This window comes from Schistocerca cancellata, chromosome 1 (genome assembly GCF_023864275.1).
Source record: "Schistocerca cancellata isolate TAMUIC-IGC-003103 chromosome 1, iqSchCanc2.1, whole genome shotgun sequence".
NCBI classification, from domain to species: domain Eukaryota; kingdom Metazoa; phylum Arthropoda; class Insecta; order Orthoptera; family Acrididae; genus Schistocerca; species Schistocerca cancellata.
The window spans coordinates 281,558,633-281,581,875 of NC_064626.1; the positions used below are offsets into that span (position 1 = coordinate 281,558,633).

The 23,243-nt window shown below is 42.6% G+C and overlaps 1 protein-coding gene across 1 annotated transcript in view; it reads left to right on the forward strand.

Moving 5' to 3' along the window:
* The window catches only part of LOC126170162 (hemicentin-1-like), a gene marked incomplete at its 3' end in the record, with an annotated part of 232,868 nt that overhangs the window by 182,588 nt on the left and 27,037 nt on the right, over positions 1–23,243 (forward strand). The window contains exon 8 of the mRNA XM_049920703.1: positions 4,249–4,551. Within this exon, the coding sequence (XP_049776660.1) occupies positions 4,249–4,551 (303 nt within the window). The remainder of the gene's footprint in view (positions 1–4,248; positions 4,552–23,243) is intronic.

Consider the following 23,243-nt stretch of genomic DNA (forward strand, 5'->3'; position numbering starts at 1 on the left):
GTGACACCAAAGGAAACAGAAGACACTCAGTAAAGTCAAGCAAACTGCTGGGGCAAAGCGACTACTTGAGAAATCCCTAGTTTCACAAATTTATCATGTTTTATAGCCTATCCTGCCCTACCATGTTGCATAAGGCACCTACTGACTCTCTTCAAAGTCAGGATCACGGATATAGAGGACTCTCCGGAGTAGGCCAAGTCTGCCGCTCTCTCCAGTGTACACAGCTAAGTGTCCAAAACCACACGCTTCTCTTTCTGACGCCTGTTTGCTACATGTCTAAGGTTTTTCGGCCAATTGCTAAATTTACTGCCGACACTGATCACCAGTACACTGAAGCGCCAAAGAAACTTGTACAGGCAGAATACGGCACCGCAGGCGGCAATGCCTATATAAGACGAAAAGTGTCTGTCGCAGTTATTAGATCGGTTACTGCTGCTACAGTGTCAGGTTATCAAGATTTAAGTGAGTATTATAATAGGCGCACGAGCGATATGACACAACATATCCAAAGTAGCGATGAAGTGGGGATATCCCGTACGAGCATGTCACGAGTGTACAAAACATCAAATGTCCGAGATCGCTGCGGCCGGAGAAAGATTCAGCAAGAACAGGACCAACGGCGACTGAAGAGAATCGACTAACGTGATAGAAGTTAACCGTTCAGCAAATTGCTGCATATTTCAGTGCTGGTCTATCACTAAGTATCAGCGTGCGAAGCGTTCAAAGGGACGGTATCGATATGGACTTTCGGATCCGAAGGCGCAGTAGTGTGCCCTTGATGATTGCACGGCACAGAGCCTCACCCCTCGCCTGCAGCCACCAAACCCAACATTGGCCTTTGACGACTGGAAACATGTTGCCTGGTCGGACGAGTCTCGTTTAAAATTGTATCGAGCGATGGGCGTGTACGGGTATGGAGAGAACCTATGGAATCCATGGACCCTGTATATCAGCAGAGGACTGTTGAAGCTAGTGGAGGCTCTATCATGGTATGGGAAGTATCCAGCTGGAGTAATATGGGAGCCCAGATACGTCTAGATACGACTCAGACAGGTTACGTGTCAGTACGCATCCTTTCTCATCAACTGCATCCATTGATGTCCATGTCCGCTGGGCAGTTCCAGCAGGACAATGAGACACCCCACACTTCCGGAATTGCTACAGAGTGGCTCCGGGGACACTCTTCTCATTTTAAATACTTCTTCTCCCCACCAAACTTCCCTGATATGAACATTATTGAACATATCTGGGATCTCTTGCAATGTGCTTTTTGGAATACATCTCCACCCCGTTGAACTCTTACGGATGTGTGGGCAGCCCTGCAGGTTTCAGGTGTCATTTCCCTCCAGCACTCTTTGCCATGTCACGTCGCGGCACTTCTGCATGCTTGTGGGGGCTTTACACGATATTGGGCAGGTGTAACAGTTCCTTGGCTCTTCAATGTATATTTTAGTAACATTTATAAGTATATCTCCAGAAGCACCATGAGACCATTCCTCCAATCAGTTGACTTACCAAGGCCTCAAGGTAAAACGTCAGACTAAGAAGCTTTGTCACAGGACATCGACAAATGAGTGCTAGTACCTTTCCCACTGGTGCATTTTCACCACCGTGAGAAAACAAAAAGGAAAAAAAATCATACTTTTCTAGGCATTGGCTTGGAAGGTTCCCAGCCACGCAATAATACTTCAAGCTAAAAAGGTTACTTCCGACCGGAACATATGCAATCACAGAGGCACTGGAAGTGGCTGTGATAAGTCTCTTAACTCAAGGAAAAGTCGTACACGTCGCCCTGTGGTCGCTGGCTACAGACGGGGGGCACAATGGAGGAAGGGTCCTGAGGTTTAAATTAGCAGTAGAGCCTCGGTGTTTTGTCCCGCCACCTGGCACCTTGCTGACGGCAGTACGGCCATGTGCGATACGATGCACAATAGTCCCATCCTTCCGCTCTCTCTGTTGTACTGGTCTACTGTCCGGTCGGGAAGGAAGCCACCCCGCGTCCGCAGGTGCTGTTAGTTTTCCCCTTCGAGTACCCGCCCGCCTCGAATGGCTTCTTGTGCGTCTAAACACACAACAACTTCAGCATGCTAGAAATCAAATCAGATGGTTAAAATTATAGAGAGTTAGAAGTGACATTGGTACCAGTGTCGTATCTGTCATTTAAATTCCAAGTTCGATTATCGAGTCTAGTCATTAATACATTAACTCGTGCCATCTCAGCCGCACGGGATTAGCCGAGTGGTCAGGGGCGCTGCAGTCATGGACTGTGCGGCAGGTCCCGGCGGGGGTTCGAATCCTCCCTCGGGAATGGGCATGTGTGTTTGTCCTTAGGATAATTTAGGTTATGTTGTGTGTAAGCTTAGGGACTGATGACCTTAGCAGTAAAGTCCCATAAGATTTCACACACATTTGATTTGAACGTGCCATCTCATACATGACTGATATACAGGGTGTTACAAAAAGGTACAGCCAAACTTTCAGGAAACATTCCTCACACACAAATAAAGAAAAGATGTCATGTCGACATGTGTCCAGAAAAGCTTAATTTCCATGTTAGAGCTCATTTCAGTTTCGTCAGTATGTACTTTTCTTCCTCGATTCACCGCCAGTTGGTATAATTGAAGGAAGGTAATGTTGACTTCGGTGCTTGTGTTGACATGCGACTCATTGCTCTACAGTACTAGCACCAAGCACATCAGTACGTAGCATCAGCAGGTTAGTGTTCATGCCCATTTGATGTATGGATTAGCACGGGGCAATAGCCGTGGCGCGATACGTTTGTATCGAGACAGATTTCCAGAACGAAGGTGTCCCGACAGGAAGACGTTCGAAGCAATTGATCGGCGTCTTAGGGAGCACAGAACATTCCAGCCTACGACTCGCGACTGGGGAAGACCTAGAACGACGAGGACACCTGCAATGGACAAGGCAATTCTTCGTGCAGTTGACGATAACCCTAACGTCAGCGACAGAGAAGTTGCTGCTGTACAAGGGTACGTTGACCAAGTCACTGTATGGAGAGTGCTACGGGAGAACCAGTTGTTTCCGTATCATGTACAGCGTGTGCAGGCACTATCAGCAGCTGACTGGCCTCCACGGGTACACTTCTGAGAATGGTTCATCCAACAATGTGTCACTCCTCATTACTGTGCAAATGTTCTCTTTACGGATGGGGCTTCATTCCAACGTGATCAAATCGTAAATTTTCACAATCAACATGTGTGGGCTGACGAGAATCCGCACGCAATTGTGCAATCACGTCATCAACACAGATTTTCTGTGAACGTTTGGGCAGGCATTGTTGGCGATGTCTTGATTGGGCCCCATGTTCTTCCACCTACGCTCAATGGAGCACGTTATCATGATTTCATACGGGATACTCTACCTGTGCTGCTAGAACATGTGCCTTTACAAGTACGACACAGCATGTGGTTCATGCACGATGTAGCTCCTGCACATTTCAGTCGAAGTGTTCGTACGCTTCTCAACAACAGATTCGGTGACCGATGGACTGGTAGAGGCGGACCAATTCCGTGGCCTCCACGCTCTCCTGACCTCAACCCTCTTGACTTTCATTTATGGGGGCATTTGAAAGCTCTTGTCTACGCAACCCCGGTACCAAATGTAGAGAGTCTTCGTGCTCGTATTGTGGACGGCTGTGATACAATACGCCATTCTCCAGGGCTGCATCAGCGCATCAGGGATTCCATGCGACGCAGGGTGGATGCATGTATCCTCGCTAACGGAGGACATTTTGAACATTTCCTGTAACAAAGTGTTTGAAGTCACGCTGGTACGTTCTGTTGCTGTGTGTTTCCATTCCATGATTAATGTGATTTGAAGAGAAGTAATAAAATGAGCTCTAACATGGAAAGTAAGCGTTTCCGGACACATGTCCACATAACAAATTTTCTTTGTTTGTGTGTGACGAATGTTTCCTCAAAGTTTGGCCTTACCTTTTTGTAACACCCTGTATAGTTAACCGGAATGTCTAACCATCTCTCACTATTTACGTGCACGTCGACATGTCACTGTACCATCTGGGGTGTTTCACTTTTTTTTCGTTAGGCAGTGTCTGTTTGTTGTTTGGTCTCCAGTAATACGTGTTTGGACACTGATCTATTGAACAGTCTGTAGATTAATGTGGCTTTGGTGCTGACGTTATTTACAATCGGCAGCGAGATTAGCTGGGTGAGTGCACACGAGCCGCTATAGGCTACAGGCGGCGCGTGGTGTTTTTGGCCGCAGTCGCGCCGGAGTGCCGGCCGGGCCAGCAGCTGGTGTGGGGGGCGGCGCGGCGCGAGGTGCTGCAGGTGCCGTGCGAGGTGGAGGCGCGCCCGCCGGCCCGCCTCTTCCGCTGGGCCTTCAACAGCAGCGCCGCCGCCTCCGAGACGCGCCCGCTGGACGCCGGCGTGACGGCCGCCGCGCCGGGCCGCTCGGTGCTGCAGTACCAGCCCATGGGCGAGCGCGACTACGGCACGCTGCTCTGCTGGGGCCGCAACGAGCTGGGCGCACAGGCCGTGCCCTGCGTCTTCCACATCGTGCCCGCCGGTGAGTCCACGCCTACCTAATACTCCGGGAGCCATTGTACAATGCCTGGCGGAGACTACTTCGTAATATTATTTTATTGCTTACTCCATTACATTGTAGGGCGACGGAGAACGGTCGACAATCTGCGTCTGTAGAGTCACAAAGCAGAGGATCAGTTTACGTTTAGGAAAGCTAAAAGCACCATAAAGGCAATTATGACATTACTCTTGACAACGGTACACTGACTTTAAAACAGTTAAGACTGAGGCAAAACCCAAGAAAGGCGAGAATTATGAGGAATATCATAAGATAATTGAAGCAATAAAGATATAAAAGGCAAACTAGAGTAAGCGATGGGTGCAGTTCTAGCCAAACGAAGCATGGTAGCCCAAACATAGGCCTTAGTTTGAGGTAGAAATTTTGAGAACATATTTGTCGAGCGTAGCATTCTACGTCTACATATATACTCCGCAATCCGCCATACGGTGCGTGGCGGAGGGTACCTCGCACCACAACTAGCACCTTCCCTCTCTGTTACACTCCCAAACAGAGCTAGGGAAAAATGACTGCCTATATGCCTCTGTACGAGCCCTAATCTCTCTTAACTTATCTTTGTGGTCTTTCCGCGAAATGTAAGTTGGCGGCAGTAAAATTGTACTGCAGTCAGCCTCAAATGCTGGTTCTCTAAACTTCCTCAGTAGCGATTCACGATGAGAACGCCTCCTTCCCTCTAGAGACTCCCACCCGAGTTCCTGAAGCATTTCCGTAACACTCGCGTGATGATCAGACCTACCAGCAACAAATCTAGCAGCCCGCCTCTGAATTGCTTCTATGTCCTCTCTCAATCCGACCTGATAGGGATCCCAAACGTTCGAGCAGTACTCAAGAACAGGCCGTATTAGTGTTTTATAAGCGGTCTCCTTTACAGATGAACCACATCTTCCCAAAATTCTAGCAATGAACCGAAGACGACTATCCGCCTTCCCCACAACCGCCATTACATGTTTGTCCCACTTCATATCAGTCTGCAGTGCTACGCCTAAATATTTAATAGCTTTGACTGCGTGAAGCGCTACACTACTAATGGAGTATTCAAACATTATAGGATTCTTTTTCCCATTCATCTGAATTAATTTACATTTATCTATATTTATAGTTAGCTGCCATTCTTTACACCAATCACAAATCCTGTCCAAGTCATCTTGTATCCTCCTACAGTCACTTGTCATGATGTTTCCCATATTACTCGCCTCGTCGATTCTGTGAATAACTCCGCCCTTCCTTATCAGTCCATGTAATTTATAACATCCTGCAATAGTACCACTTCGTAGTATTATTTTATTGCCTACTCGATTAGATACTAGAGCGACGGAAAATGGTCGACAATCTGCGTCTGTAGAGCTCCAAAACAGAGGATCTGTTAAATGACGATCACTTTACCTTTAGGAAAGCTAAACAGACCATAGAGGCCATTATGACATTACTCTGGATAACGGTACATCAACTTTAAAAAATTAAGACTGAGTCAAAACCTAAGAAAGGCGAGAGTTATGAGGAATATCATACGATAATTGAAGGTAGAAAGATATGAAAAGCAAACTAGAGTAAGCGATGGGTGCAGTTCTAGCCAAACGAAGTATAGTAGCACCAAACATCGGCCTTAGTTTCGGGAAGAAATTTTGAGAACGCATGTCTGAAGCGCAGCAATGTATGGGAGTGAATTATTGATTGTGGAAAAATAGGAAAAAAGGAGTACTGAAGCGTCTGAGATGTGGTGCTATTGCAGTATGTTAGAAATTAGGATGACTGATAAGGAAGGGCGAAGTTATTCACAGAATCGACGAGGCGAGTAATATGGGAAACACCTTGACAAGAACAAGAGACAGGATGGCAGGATATGTCTTAAGGGGGGTAGGACGTCAAACGGGCCGACTTGGAGCAGGAGAGGCACCACAGGACATTTTAATTTCCACTGTCTGTACTTTCACAAATAAATTCATAAAACTTTGTCAGCATGACCAGGAAGGATTCAGAATTCACATTCATAGCAGCGGAAGTTCTAAAACGTAACGAAGTATTTTTTTTACATCTGAAATTTCATCATTTTTTTCACTTACTAATGGCAGCATTTGTTGCTATAGGTACACTTTTCTTCATGAGTAAGAGAAATTCTTCGATGAATTTTCCACAGCATTCAAACCATACTTAAAGGTGTATGAAACTCTAGAATTTTCCGAATCTATTAAAAACTGTGGTAAAAATTGAGGTAATTAACTATAAAATTTGTGTTTTTTATAAACATGAACTTTAAAATATAGCAGCTCATTCGTTTTTTCATAAATTAAATAAATTCTAGAGTTTCGTACACCTGTAAGTGTGGTATGTATGCTGTGCAAAATTCATCGAAGAATCTCCCTAACTTATGAAGAAAAGTGTACCCATAGCAACAAATGCAGCCATTAGTATGTGAAAAAACGATGAAATTTCACATGTAAAAAAAATTGTTATTTTTTCGAAGTTCCACTGCAATGAGTGTGAATCCTGAGTTCTTCGTGGTGATGCTGACAAAGTTTTATGAATTGATTTGTAAAAGTATTGACACTGGAAATTATAATGTCCTTTGACGCATCTCCAGCTCCAAGTCGGCCCGTTTGACGTCTTACCCCCCTTAAGTCATGAGATAATACCTTCCATGGTTCTAGAGAGACCTATAGAGGGTTAAAATTGTAGGGAAAGACACAGAGTGGAATACATTCAACAAATAACTGAGTACGTTTTGTGCAAGTGTCGGTGTGAAATGAAAAGAAGGGCAAGGGATAAGGAGTCACGGTGAGCCGCATCAAACCAGTCGGAATGCTGATGACCCAAAATGAAAAATAATAAAAAGTATACCTGCTCTTTCGCATGTTACTACAACGCGAGAGTTACGATCATTGAAGTATTATGGTCACTTCATCTTCCTATAATTTGCTTTCTCAGCGTTTATACAACACTGTTTTGCGAGAGCTACGTCCTATTTTCTCTAACAGTATACATTTAAGTTTCCGAGTCTCATGTATGTCTCAGTGTATGTTGTCAGTCCTGCCTGATAAGGACTCCACTGTTCAATTTTCTAGAATCGTCAGCATTTGAGTCTTGTATGTGATTTGATTTACAGATGCATTTAACTTTTTATGACCCCTTCTAACGTATATATATATATATATATATATATATATATATATATATATATATCTTCCATTCACCTTTCGTAACATTATACGTGATCCTACCACTGCATATCGTTTCGTAGTATTGCGACTAAGTTCTTACACACTCTGATGTCCTGATGTTTTTCACAATTATTTTGTGATTGGAGACTATCGCTTTCGTTCTGTTTGTTTCTTGTGGGCATAATCTTACACTGATCCACTCATCTTATCAACCAGTCAGTTCATCAAGCAGCAAATGAAGCAGACGAAAGGGAAGTGAAACACCTACAAATGAGATTGACAGGAAATGTAAAATGACTAAGCAGGAGATCCTAGAGAACGAAAGTAACTGTAGAAATATACACGGTGTAAATTTTAAGCTGACAAACCAGAATAACTCAAAAACTAAGCTTCACACGAAAAAATTTTGTAGAATACAAAGTTGATTATTTTCGAGGGGGACATCTGCTGGTGCTAAAATTAGACCGTCACCCCAGCCCAGTGGAGGGGGAGGGGGGGCGGGAAGCAACTTTAAAATTTCAAATGGGAACCCCCATCTTTTATTGCAGAATCAGATGCTACATAAAAAATCTACGTACATTTTCTCTTAAACATTTGTTTTGATTCTTGGTAGCTGGTGCTGTAATTCAAGAAAAAAAATGTTGGTGTTGGGACAGCAACCTGCCACAAATTTACTTTCAGTTCCTTTATTCAAAGGGTATCGTCACCGGTTTCGAATCGTTATGATTCATCTTCAGACTGTTTACACGCTTTCCTTATAACATGTGGTGCGTTTTTTGCAGATTAATTGCTCTAAAATATAAATAATACATAATTATAAGCACGAAACACACAGATTGTTGCGTTACAGATTTTCGTTGGATGTAACTTACGTGAAATGTCGGTTTAGAGTGTTGGTTTTCATAACATTCGTCCCACAGACGTGGATACATTCCCACAGCATTCTTATTGTTGGACACGTAAATTTTCTCACTGAACACTGAAGGTTTGTCACGGAAAAGATTCCTACTACGCACCACATGTTTTGATACATACGAAGAGCGTACAAACATATGAGAATCAAAGATGCTATGATATATCGTAACATTTGAAGATGTCGAATGTTTGGAAAAGGATCATATATTTTGAAGGCGGGGGAGCGAAAGGTTATTTATAACTTACACAGAAACGAGACGGCAACTCTAAAAGCGGAAGGCCTTGAAAGACACAATGGTTGAGAAGGGAGTGCTATTCAGTTTGTACGTTGAACAACCCGCGAAGGTAGGTAAAGAGAAATATGAAATGAGACTTCAAGTAAATGGAGCTGAAACTCAATTTCGCGCTTTATCAGCGACATTTTGTCTGTCAGAGACCATATATGTCTCTCCCATCACCCCCATCGTTTTCCACTTATTTTCAAGGCAATCGTGTTTTTCGAAGGGTGTCAACCTACGAAAATTAACACACTTCCTACATGGTGATCGAAGTGTACAAACTTTTCCGGTGCTGCCGTCGTCTTATCTTATGGAACTTGTTAAACTGCCGTGCTACGTTACATGAAGCCAAAGCATGAAAGCACTCTCTACGTATAAATGTTTTGACAAAAATTCAGTGCCTTTTATATTTTGAGTTCGGATAATGTACCACGGCAAATTTTATTAAAAGTACGATAAGATCAAATGATGGTAGCATGAGACAGTTGAAACCGGCCATCTTAGAAAATAAAAGCGTCTACACTACGATCGCGGCTTACGAAGTGTGTTCATTTATTGCGACAAACTTCTAGGGAAGGTGGGGCGTATCATAAGGATTGAATATTGCATAGCAATCCATGACCGCAAACGACGGAGTATGTGTTTGCAGAGGTCGAAGATCGGAAAGGAAAAAGGAGAATGATTCATTTGCAAGATTTATTGGATGTAATGGGTTCACATTGTATACAATATGAATACAGCTTTTATTTTATAACAGGCGCTTGAAGTTTGCACTATCAGACGCCAAGGATGCCTGATACCGACGGAGCATTAAATCTGGACAAGCTCGGACACAATGGGAACTTCTGCGATCGTAGCAGCTGCACGGACTCTCCTGCTACTAGATCAATGTCGGACTCCAAACGATCGCGATGCGTGAGAGATTTCATGGCTCCCCGCAGAATGAAACCAATTCTCGATAAATCCGGTGAGCGTGGGGGCCAGAGAACGGTCCAGCACTCCCAATCCATCGATGTGTGAAAGATCTGCTCAAATGCCTACGAACGGCCAGGCGAAAATGAGCAGGCTTTCCATCATGTTGCAACCACATGATGTACCTGACACTTGACGGGAAAATCCTGTCCCGCAAAGGTATGATAATTCGTGTCGGTCAAGCGCAATGGTGAAGGATACGGTCTGACTGACCGGTCACCGACCAGACACGACCACGTATTAACTGTGAAGGATTTTTTACCACATGATGCCGCACGCCGTGGTAGTTTCCTGGCGTCCACATTTGTTCTTGGTGGTGAATGAATACGCCATACTTAGTAGTGAATGTTGCCTCACCCGTGAATAACACGTAAGCTGGGAAACGCATATCTTGGCCACTTTGCCACAGATAACACTGTGCGAAAAGGACACATGCTGGATGGTCAACCTTTGGATGTGACGCGCTTGCAATGTCTCGCCGTCCAAAACACATTGGACGCTCCTACGAGACATTTTGAGAGCCGAGGATATCGCACGTATGCTGGTGCTTGGAATAGTCTTCACAGCACACGACACGTTTCCTTGCCTAACGTCCGAACCCGTCGATTGTGGCCTGCTCTTACTAGCCCTGCCACATCTTAATGCCCCGTACTCGCACAAATTTCTATGCACACGTGTAAACAAACTGCGGTCCGTTTTATGTCTGTCTGGAAAGAGTTCTAGATAAAATGGTCCGGTGGCTTTTTCACTGCATTCAGCAATTATATACACTATGCACATGTCTGCAACCACATCGAATTCTGGCTACTACTCGACTGAGGCAGTCCTCACGTTCCCCTCCAGTACTCTGGTGTACAGCAGTTCCACTTTGGCGTCCTCTCTAATATTCCCGTGTACAGCACCGCCTAGCGGCGTATGACGATGCGTTGCAGCGATGGACTGCTACGCAATTCTCAGTCCTCATGATGAGCCCCTCCCCTAGAAATTCATCGCAACATTTCTGGGAAGCTTGCTTACTAAATAAGGTACCCCTAAATATTGGAATGTAAAGTGGGCCTCTCAAGCACAATATTACGGACGCAATAATAGTGTGTAAATGTGCTGCACTGAAGTTAAAGGCGAACAATGACACAAGAATGTTACTCAAAATTTCAGTCCGGAAAGCGTCGGTTCGAATATCATAGGGAACGCGTCGGTGCTCGATGATGTTAAACTCACGTATAATGTGACTGAGTGGCTTTGTTTGATGAATACCAGAACCAAATATTACAGAACGGGCAAAACAGGTCTGAAAAGCTTCCAGTAAACATTTCAGTCGACTAGGCGTCTATTTATACAGCACAGATTCATAAACCACAACAGCAACTAATTACAAATTAAACATTTGGACTGTGTATTTCATCGTGTGCATGTGCTGTTTTCAATGTAGCCTACTCCTCTTTTGTACCAACTGTTTAAAAGAATTAAAATACGTATCTAGGTTCTGACTGATTCCTTCCATGCTCTTATGTTGTGCTATGAGGCCGAAGGAAGAAAAATATGTATATATGGCCAATGGATAGCTGACCTGATGTTACTTGGCACTTTTCGGAACAGTAACAACATTTCCACTTATTGTCAATTCACCGTGCTATTAAGTTATCTTTGCCATTGTGGACATCGAGATATAGTGTGTTTCCTGATAAACCAGTAATTTCATTTCTGAAAGTACCTCATCCTGGTTTCACATACATCTTATTTCCCACTCCACCCGTTGTCATTTACTCTCTCCAGTTCTATGTGGAAATTCGTTCGAATTGAGTTGAATATTTCTCGAGCTCACCTGGAACTGTCCTGTATTTCGCGATTTCACCCTTACACAGTATACTGAAGGAATGCCAGATTATTTAAAGCTTTGCATTCCTCTTCATTATACTGCACAAACCGGCAATAACGACTCAGACGGTCAATATTAATCGCAGTACATAATATTGTTCAATAAATATTTGGTGTGTGTGGGCCCCTTGGGGGATACTGGATGGTGAATGCTAAGAGAAAGATTACAAGTCTCAAAGATACTATGCTCTTACAACATGCAAACACTGTGTGCCCTACCGAGACGCTAACTCGGGACCTTTGCCTTTCGCGGGATAGTGCTCTACCATTGAGCTACCCAAGCACGACCCACGCCCCGTCCTCACAGCTTTAATTCCGCCAGTGCCTCATCTCCTACCTTCCAAACTTCACAGAAGCTCTCCTGCTGGGTAGCTCAATGGTTGAGCACTTTCCCGCGAAAGGCAAAGGTCCCGAGTTTCAGTTTCGATCCGGCACACAGTTTTAATCTGCAAGGGAATTTCATATCAGCGCACACTCCGCTGTAGAGTGAAAATTTCATTCTACTGCCAAAAATGTTTGTTAGTTCCCATTATGGTAAGGGTTTGCAAACAGCGTCATTTCCAGGAAACATACAGGTAAACACATTTCATGTATCTCGTAGATAGTTATTTACGTGTTCCATAATACATATTTGAATGTTGTCTTTTACGGTATACGTGTAGCGAGTAGTGCCAAAATCAGTTAACATGCTACCAACTAACGCAGTTACACATAAAAAGTCATTTTCTTAACAAGCTACAAGTTTTTTCATAAAAAAGGAAGTGATCAAGAGAATTGATTCTAGTTAAGATTTAAGACTTTCTTTTTTGTCTACCAGGCATTTTATGTTGTTAGGAAAGTGATCCAAAATGTTTGTTTCTGCATACTGAACTCCTTTCTGAGCCACCGACACTTTTAATAATGTTTGATAAAAACCGTATTTTTCTCTAGTATTGTAGGTACGGACACTACTAATCTCTAAAAATTGTGACGGATTATTACTGACGGACTTCATTAGAAAAATACACAGAGGTTGGAATGAATATGGAAACATATGAAAACACAACTCATTACCTTACCTTATATGGTGTAGAAGTCTTGTTAGAATTCAAAACAGCTTAAAGACTTTTCGGATTTGGTTTTCAGTCAGACACCCTGCTGTCCAAAGCAGACCAGAAAGGCTCATAATATTGAGATCACCTGACTCTTATGGTCTGGAGACACGTGGAAATTCGGCTTCATGCTGACGAAACCTCTCTGGGACTATGTGAGTTGTGTGAACTGGCCCTGGCGCCTTAAAACATTCCAATACCACTGGGGTAAAACACTGAATCTTGGTATGGTTATGAGCAGCTTAAACGGTATCATAGTCCTGGGCAGTAATGCAGCCTTGCAGAGCAACGACGGGGACCATGGAATATCAGGATGAGGCTGCCCAAACCATCACCGAACCACCACATGGTTTCACCCATGTTCCACGGAAGCAGGCAATAGTTTGAGATATTATGAAACTAGGCTCATCCAGCCAAATGACTTTATTCCATTGCTCCATGGTCCCGGTTTTATGGCTCTGGCATAACGTTTCTTGAGGCTCTTGCATTACTGATGAACGCTTTCAAAATTCCGGCTCCCTCCGTAGTGCCCTGCTTATGAAGCTCCGTTCATGTGGTTTTGGTGCTGACGGGGTTCGCGGGGTCAAGTTCTGCACAAGTCGGTCCTAATTGTGACTTAGCAAGACATAGTTTTTCCGCTCCCCCTGAATATGCGTCTTCGATATTGTACCTCTTTAAACACGGCACCCTTTGTTACAGAACCCTCATCACACGGGTGCTAACAACTTGCCCCCGTTCGAGTTCACATAGCAGAGCAAAATGCACTGAAACTGTACCATACACTGTAATGGCCGAAAGGGATATTTGCAATGTGTTGAGAACATTGAACAAATGCTATTCATGGTCAAATACAACACTGCAACCAGTAAGATTTAGTTGGTCTGCGCATATGTTCATGCATGCTTTTCACGTTGTGCTTCCATATTTCTGTTTAACCGCTATATGTATTACGATGGTGTAGTTAAAATGCTTCTTGGATGGATGACCATCCGGTCTGCCGAGCGCTGCTGGCAAGAGGGTTGCACTTGTGAGGCAAACTCAAAGAGCTACTTGATTGAAAAGCAGCGGCTCCAGGCTCGTAAACTGACATACGGCCGGGAGAACGGTGTGCTGCCCACTTGCCCCTCCATATCCGCATCCTGTGACGCCTGTGGGCTAACGCTGACACGGCGGCCGGGCGGTACCGTTGGGCGTTCATGGCTTGTTCGGGCGGAGTTGAGTTAAAATGCCTTACGCCTTGAAGAGGTACCAACACCGAAACGCCAAAGAAACGGGTATAGGCATGCGTATTGAAATACACACATGTAAACAGGCAGAATATGGCACTGCAATCGGCAACTTCTATCAACGACAAGAAGGGTCTGGAATAGTTGTTAAATAGGTTCCCGCTGCTACAGTCTCATTTTATGAAGTTTTAAGTGAGTTTGAACATGGAGCTATAGTCGGCGCACGAGCGATGGGACACAGGTAATCCGCGGTAGCGATGAAGTGGAGATTTCCCATACGAACATTTCATTAGTGTACCATGAATATCAGGAATCCTGTAAAACTTAAAATCTCCAACATTGCTGCGGCTGGAAAAAGTTCCTGCAAGAACAGGACCAACGACGACTGAAGAAAATCCTTCTCCGTGACTGAAGCGCAACCCCTCCGAACATTTTTGCAGATTTCAACTCTGGGCCAGCAACAAGTGTCTGCGTGCGAAACATTCAAGGAAACGTCATCGATATGGGCTTTCGAATCCAAAGGTCTACTCGCGTACCCTTGATGACTGCACGAGACGAAGCTTTACGTTTCGCCTGGGTGCGTCAGCACCGATACTGGACTGTTTATGACTGGAAACATGTTACCTGGTCGGACCAGTCTCGTTTATAATTGTATATAATGGATGGACGTGAACGGCTAGGGAGACAACCTCATGAAACCATGCACCCTGCATGACAGCAGGGAACTTTTCAAGCTCTTAGAGGTTCTGTAATGGTGTCGCGCGTATGCAGTTGGAGTGACAGGCGACCCCTGATAAGTCTAGATACGACTCTTACAGGTGATACGTACGTAAGCATCCTCTCTGATCGTCTACATTCACTCATGCCCATTGTGCATTCTGACGGACATGGCAATTCCAGTAGGACGATGCGACACATCACACGTCAAGAACTGCTACCGAGTGTTTGAGCTTAAACACTTCTGCTGGCCACTAAACTCCCCAAACATGAGCATTATTGAGCATACTTGGGATGCTTTGCAACATGCACTTCAGAAGAGATCTCAACACAGTCGTACTCTTACGGATTTATGGACAACCCTGCTGGATTCAAGGTGTCAGTTCCCTCCAGCACTACATCAGACAATTGTCGAGTCCATGCCACGTCGTGTTACGGTACTTCTGCGTGATCGCGGTGGCCCTGCACGATATTAGGCAGATGTTCCAGTTTCATTAGCTCTTCAGTCTACAGATACAATTAACTGCTGAGTCAGAACAGTAACTAGTTTTTTGTAGTCAGATAATAGTGTTCTTAGAACGCTGAAGATGATTCAGCTAGAATATGTATTTTATCTTTCGAGCTGTAAGCCTTCAGTTTTCTGACAGCACTTTCTGATATTACATTTTAGCAATAACAAAAATCTGATGACGTTGCACAAATGACTCATTATTTGAGGTATGACTAACTTTACAAGGATTAATTCCTACTTTTGTGTTGGAAACCGACAAAACATTCTATTTGATATTGTCAACATATTCTATATATTGACAGCATTAATGCCTTAGAAGAGAATTTTTCCAAAAGCAGACTATGTGATAAATGATTGTTGTGGTCGCCTCAGAGCAAAATATGTTGAACAAGTTCTGTTTAACGAATACACATTTTGAATCTTTAATAACACTCAATAATCAAAATTAAAAACAGTTTCTTTAACCAGATTAATACTTACAACACTTAGCTTTAGTTTAGTGAACTACTTCGTTAATTTTCGTTTATATTTCGCGTCCGACTTGGGAAGAAATAAATGTTAATAGGTTCCTGCATCCATTTCCGTGTTTGGAATTGGACCGTTGTCATATATTACTCGAAATTAATAGTTGAGCGTTGCGCTGAACGTAAAGAGCAACCTCCTCATATCGATGATAAATGGACGCTTTCTCGAATATGGTTGCCTGTCTTGTACATGCTTAAAATAACTTAAAAGTTTATAACTCCAATATTGTCCGGGTATGTATTTGTTCCAATCCTCCTGTATCTGCCTGCCTCTTCATCCTCCTCCTCCTCTCTCTATTTACCTCCTCTTTTCCCTCTCTTTAGCCATATCTCTTGTCTCTCTCCATCTCCTGCTGCCCCCCCTCTCTCCGTCCATCTTCTCTTCCCGCTCTGTGGTCCTTCTCCTCCTGCTCCCTCTTTCCGTTTATTTCCTTCAACCCCGTTTTTCTTTTGATCTCCTCGTCCCATCTCTCCCTGTCCATTTCTCCCTTCCCACTCGCTGTTATATTCATCTTCCCGCCACTCCTCCATTCTCTGTCCAACTCCTGCGCTACTATCTGCCTGTCCATTTCCTCATCCTCCACTCTCTGTTCACCTCCTCCTCCCCCCTCCCTTGTACATAGCTCTGTTATCAACCCTCATCTCTATCTCAATGGGAAGTCAGTGGTTTCTAGCCCGACAGTGCTTCTTTCTAGATAGTAAGCAACAGGAGTACCACGTTTGGTTGAAATTGATCAAGAGGCTAAGGAGGAGACGTTGAACATATGGATATGTGGCTTATATACCTCACACGTATGACTAAAACTCTGCTACTTCGTACCATACCACTCCAGAGGCGAGTTCAGAATTATCGTGATATTCATACGTGAAGTTTGATCTAAGGTCTCGAAACATGTTAACAAATTTATTTACAGTCTCTCTACAGGGCTCATTCTCGTGATCTGCTGTACACGAAGAACAGAAAAACAAGAGTCAAATTGCACTTTATACTTTTAAAAATATGCCAGGTCAACTCAATATGGGATATAAATACCAAAGTCGTTATCGAACATTTTTAAGTCACGTCTTACCATCCACATCCCCACCCCAAATGATAGTGTGAAATATTACTCGCACAATAATTGTGTATATATAGTAAGTAATGTAGCTAACTAATTTGTCTGAAATTTTCTTCCATGGATATGCTTCAATGTCGCCCCTCTTTTCTTCCCGCCTCATGAGCTGTAGATATTTCTTAGCTCCACTGTGTTTCTTTCGTTAGTAAATAACCAGCAAATCGCCGATTCTTTAAACAATCGAACTCTCTCGTATTAAACAGTTCCAAACTTTACAAATTAGTTAATGCGTTACATATTCGATCTTAAGTAAATATGCATGAAAGAGCTTAGAAGAACTATGAAATTATGTTGGTAGTGTCTAAGTGCTCTCGTTGTCGAACACATGATAGGCATAATCTGAATAATTTGAGATCCGTTTTAAGAAAATCAAACGATTATGGCATCCCCTGAACTACGTGTGGTACAATGTTCGGATTTTGCAATTACATTCATTGGTATGTGAGGATATCCCTTCTTTCAGGCGTCCTAGTTCTGCAAGGTCTACAGGAGACATTCTTTGTAGCTCAGAAGGTAGGAGGCGAGATATTGGCGGAGTTAAAGCTGTGAGGACGGCTCCTGAGTCGTGCTTGGGTAGCTCAGATGCCACTGCAGTTATCCCCGAACGGCAAATGTCCCGAGTTCGAATCTCGATACCTCACACAATTTTAATCTGTCAGGAACTTTCATATCAGCGCACACTCGGCTGCAGACTGAAAATTCTATTCTGCATGGATACCGTCTGTAACACATGTTGTGAGTAGAATTAGTAGCAAAGGAGTTCAAAAATGGTTCAAATGGCTCTGAGCACTATGGGACTTAATACCTAATGTCATCATCCCCTAGAACTTAGAATACGTAAACCTAACTAACCTAAGGACATCACACACATCCATGCCCGAGGCAGGATTCGAACTTGCGACCGTAGCGGTCGCTGGGTTCCAGACTGAAGCGCCTAGAACCGCTCGGCCACACCGGCCGGCTAGCAAAGAAGTAATAAATTTAAACGTCATGCCTGATGCGGAAGTGTCACTTTATGAACAGAGAAAGCGTTGTAATACATACACTTTTCCCCTTTTGCTGGAGATGTCAGCAAGAAAATGTTTCGTAAAAATTTGAAATTTTGTGTAAAGTTTGTTCCAGTTCGGTGAGTGCTCTCACTTTCTAATGCTGGAGGTGCGTTACGCTTCTTTTTTACTAACAACCCAATTTTTTCGAGAGATAGGGGGTTCCTACCCTTACAGTGCGTCTTTCTGGATCACAAATGATATGTGTATCAATTTTGGTTGACATCGATCCAGTAGTTCAGGAGGAAATGCCCTATTACTTGTGGCTTCATTCGTGAATACAAACGGCAGATATACTGACATGTCTCTTGCTGCCTAACTATCTGAACATATCCTCAGCTCTATCTCTATCCTCCCCAATCTCTCAGCCCATTTCATCCCCTCCTACCTCGGTCCATCTCATCTTCCCCACTCTCTCCGTCCACCTCCTCGTCCCATCTCTCTACTTCCGTGCTCTCTTTCATCAACACCTCTGCCCATTGTGCATCTGTCTCTTCCACCCACTCTCTCTGATCAACTCCTCCTCCCTCTCTCTATCCATCTTCTGCTCCATCTCTTCCTTGCCCCGTTGCCCACTGCCCCTCCCTATCTACCACTTACCTCCTAACCCTCCCCTCCCTTCCTCCTTTCTCTCGACCCATGTTTTTCTCTTCCCCCTTCTCTCTTACCTTCTCCTCTTTTCGTCCATCTCCTCCTCTCTCCCTGTCGACCACTCCTCCCACATCTCTCTCTGTTCACTTACCCTTGCACATCTATCTTTCTCCTTTCCCATTTCTGTCTGTCCAGTTCCTCCTCGCCCTCTCTCAGCCCACACCCTATTCCCAAAATTCATGACTTCTCCTCACTTTTATCTCTATCTACCTCATCCTCCCCTCTCTCATTCTCACACTTATCCTGTCTCCCAGCAAGTACTATTTTATCGCCGGTGTTTAAATGATATTATTATTATCTTCAATGGCCCTATCTCTGACTTTATATTGCATGCTGAGAATTTTAATGCCTTACACGAAAACATGTACTTACTCAAGAAACGATGGACCACAGTGGGACACTTACCTACTTCGTTTTCTAAATTCAGCTCGTTGTTAATATTATTTGGTTTGACATTTATAGTAAACCCACTCTGAATCTGTAATCCACGTTGAGTCCTACAATTTTCATCAATACTGGTTTCGTTCATTAAGGTCTGTGGATCACTGCATTAGTGAGATATCACGCAGTCAGTTGTCCACAGAAATAATTAGGCAATTTGAAATACATAATTGGAAACAATGTGTAAAGCTCTGCAATCAATGATAAACGACATAAAGGAAAAAGCTTTGGTAGCTGAGCGCCGAAGTCTCGTCGTCTCGCTACTGTTTTCGATGTCTAAGTTTGTGAAGATCTCATTTCTGGAAAACGTATCTAACTATTTGAATACGCTTTTTGAAAAATAGGACATGAGCGTTGTCTTCTCAACTGGTGATAAAGTACAGTATAAGTACATACAGAATTAATGGCCCCATAAAAGTGAGTATACAGGGAAGGTCGTAAATAAATTAGGGTGTATTGTTTATCAAATGTCAAATACAGGCCAGTGAGCACATGATAACTAAAAAAGGCGAGGTTAAACGGAATTAAACGGAATTCCGCGCTTATTGAGCATGTTAACTCAAGCGGGCTCCAGTCGCCTTGACTTAAGCATACTACACCTTGCTCAGAAGGGGGAAAGCTTTATCTGCTCGAGGAGCTGGAAATAATTAAACATCTCTCTGTTGATTACGGAAAGTTGCTGAACCGTCAGCAGACAATCAGAAACCAAGTATATTATGATATACTACTACCAGCATTTAGAGAGTTGCTGCAATGTTGTCTTTTATTTTAGGATGAAAATATAATTTTTTATCTTGTTCGTTTCGTTACGAGGGAAGCAAAGGGATTTATTTCAAGCGTGAATTTTAATGGTTTTTCTTTATCGTAGGTGACATTGCTTTATTCTGTTTTATAACTAACATTTCTTTATTTTTAATGGCTGAAAATAGTCTTTGTATCTAGTCTATGATATTCACAAATGCCCCTGATTATGATGCCTTGATCACTGGGCTTGTTGATCTTGAATGCATGCCCTGTGCATGACAAAAAAATTTAGCTACTTTACTCCATATGATGTTATATTTTGAATCGGTGTTTATCATGTCATCATTTTACCAATTTTTTGTGCAGAGGGGTTGTAAACATTCATTTCAATCTATTTCTTACGTAGTTGTAACTTCTTGACAACATAGTGCCTGTTTTCTTTTAATTAGGTCTACTTTCCATTTTGTCTGTTGTCTGATGGATGAATTACATATTCAATACATTTTCCATTTTATATGGCCTTATAACGGATGGGTTAGATATCCAGCTGGTTTTCCTGTATTATAGACGATCTGTTGATGCCTTAAAAGTATGAAATGCAAATAGTTTTGCAACCATCATTGTATTTATTCCGAGTTTCTGAGAAGGCTCTTTATACATTTCGTCTCTCTGTACTCTTGTCTCCGGAGAAGAGACACAATGTCTAGTTCGGCTGCCATTTCTGTACATATTTAGCTGGTCTGTCCTAGCAGAATACTGACTTGTACGAACATAGAGGTACTGTGTGAGATAAACTTAGCTAAACTAGTGTGTCTTTTGACGAAAGAGGAATTCGGACATCAGTTGCAACCGGCACAGAAATAAATCCAATCACGTCTACTTTCCCCAGACCGGGAATCGAAGGCAGATTTACCACAATATATACGTAGTGTCCTCTGCCCATTATTGTCATTGCTGGCGGTCTCGTCTGACTGCCCCAATAGGTCGAACGAAGAGTGCATCTGCACTGAGGATACAATTATTTACTGTCAAAGACACGTGTATTTTTATTTTTTGTGAGGTCTTTTCATTATTTAGCGTCAAGGTGCATGTGCATTAATACAATACATGTGGCATCTGTCATTTCGGGCACAACACAGTAATATATATGTCTGCCTTTTGTTTTCCCTTATTCTTACGTTTTACGGGGCTTCTCACTCAATAGCGCTACATATGTGAATACTGACTATTTTTTCCTGCTTTTCAACGGAAACAATATATTTCTTAGAACAGTACATGAATTATTTGCAATAAATTCATCACTTTTATTCGAGATTTTAATTTTATAGGCATGTCAGGTGCTAGAAACTGCGGCTCACACACACAGTTCTCGTGAAATCTTTATAAATCGTAAAGATAAATGAACTGTACTACGCTGAGTTCAGTGAGTACCTGCATAAACGAAACTGGCAACAAATAGAGAGCAGAAACGAAAAGAACATGGCATTTCAATCTAATATCGACTACTTTTACCTGTACTGTGTTGTAATGTCCATTAGAAGACATTTTGCATTCATATCGAAAGGCTATTTACAATTTGTACAGAAACCAGATGGCAGTTATAAGAGTCGAGGGACATGAAAGGGAAGCAATGGTTGGGAAGGAAGTGAGACAGGGTTGTAGCCTCTCCCCGATGTTATTCAACCTGTATATTGAGCAAGCAGTACAGGAAACAAAAGAAAATTTAGGAGTAGGTATTAAAATCCATGGAGAAGAAATAAAAACTTTGAGGATCGCCGATGACATTGTATTTCTGTCAAAGACAGCAAAGGACTTGGAAGAGCAGCTGACCGGAATGGACAGTGTCTTGAAAGGAGTATATGAGATGAACATCAACAAAAGCAAAACGAGGATAAGGGCATGTAGTCAAATTAAGTCGGGTGATGCTGAGGGAATTAGATTACGAAATGAGATACTTAAGGGGCTCCGGAACGCCCTATACTTGCAATGTTAAAATAACGCTTATAAATTACATCTTTCCTCACAAAGTATTTGAGGTAGGAAGTTGAACATTTTACAGATTATTTATTGGAATATGGGCTACAACTTAACACAGGGATTTTACAAAATTTTAGTTTAGTTATTAAAGATGATTTTTTTTCAATTGTAATGAAAATTCACAACATTTTTTTGCAATTTTTTATTTATATATTCAAAAGTATACAGTTTTTTTTGAAAAAGGCTGTGTTAAATTATGCAGAAAGTACTGTGTAACATTTACTGAAAGTTTGAAACAAATATGTTTGGAAGATCCTTAGAAAATATGTAATTAGTATGAGAAAATAAAAGTTTTGGGAATCGAGCGACAAAGATTGGATTAACTTTTTAGTGCATTCCAGATCCATAGGATGGATTATCTTCATCCTCTGCAAACTCCTCCTCCAGCTTCCTCTTGTTCCTCCTCATGTTTACTCTTGCTTGTATTTCTAGACTCTTTACAGCCCTGTCTGCAGCCCGAAGGCGTTCCTTGTCTAAAGCAAGCATCGCTCGTACCATGTTAGAACCTATCTTCATTTCCATATTTCTAAATACCTTGCACCTTACAATGTTGCCATCATTGAAAGTCGCAACAGCATCATACACACCAAAGTGAAGTGTTTCTATTCCAACAAATACAGTCTAGGGGATTCTCGACCATATAACACTATTTACTCTTTCATCGGGGTTTTGAGTTTTTCGTGAATACACTTTTTCAACAGTTCAGGTGCTGCTAAGTCTCTGAAAATAGGTTTTATCACCTCCATTATTGCATGAGGCAGACTATGCTTATGAGTGTACACTTCACCAGTTAGCAATCCTTTGTTATATTTACACCAACTCTTCTTCTTTGGGACACAAGCTATGTTGGGGATTTTCATCGGTTGAAGAAGTATGAAAAAAAGAAAGAGCCCAAACATCCTTCTTCATTTCGTCGACACTTTGTGTATTTTGCCTATCAGCCATTCCATAATAGTTCTGTATTTGGTCAATTACACTGTCAGTTAACCTTCCCTTCCCATCCAACCCTTTACCATCACTGAGTTTTTGTTTTTTGTACGAAGCTTTCAGTCGCCGAAGTCTTGTTCCCATTCGCTTCTGTACGTGTCCAATAAACTCAAATTTCTGCACTACAACATCATCACCATAGGGCTTCAGTCCTTGAATATGTTTGAAACTTTTAGAATCACCGTCACCAAGGTAATTAACATATCGCACTTTATCACACGCCTCAGAACGCTGGAATATACTGGCAACACCAGCACTTCCATTCCTCCACTACTGCCACTATAGTTAGCTTTGCAATTATTTTCATCTGTACCTTTATATTTTTGTGGACATCTACAATACTTTGATATTACTGCTACATCTAAAACTTT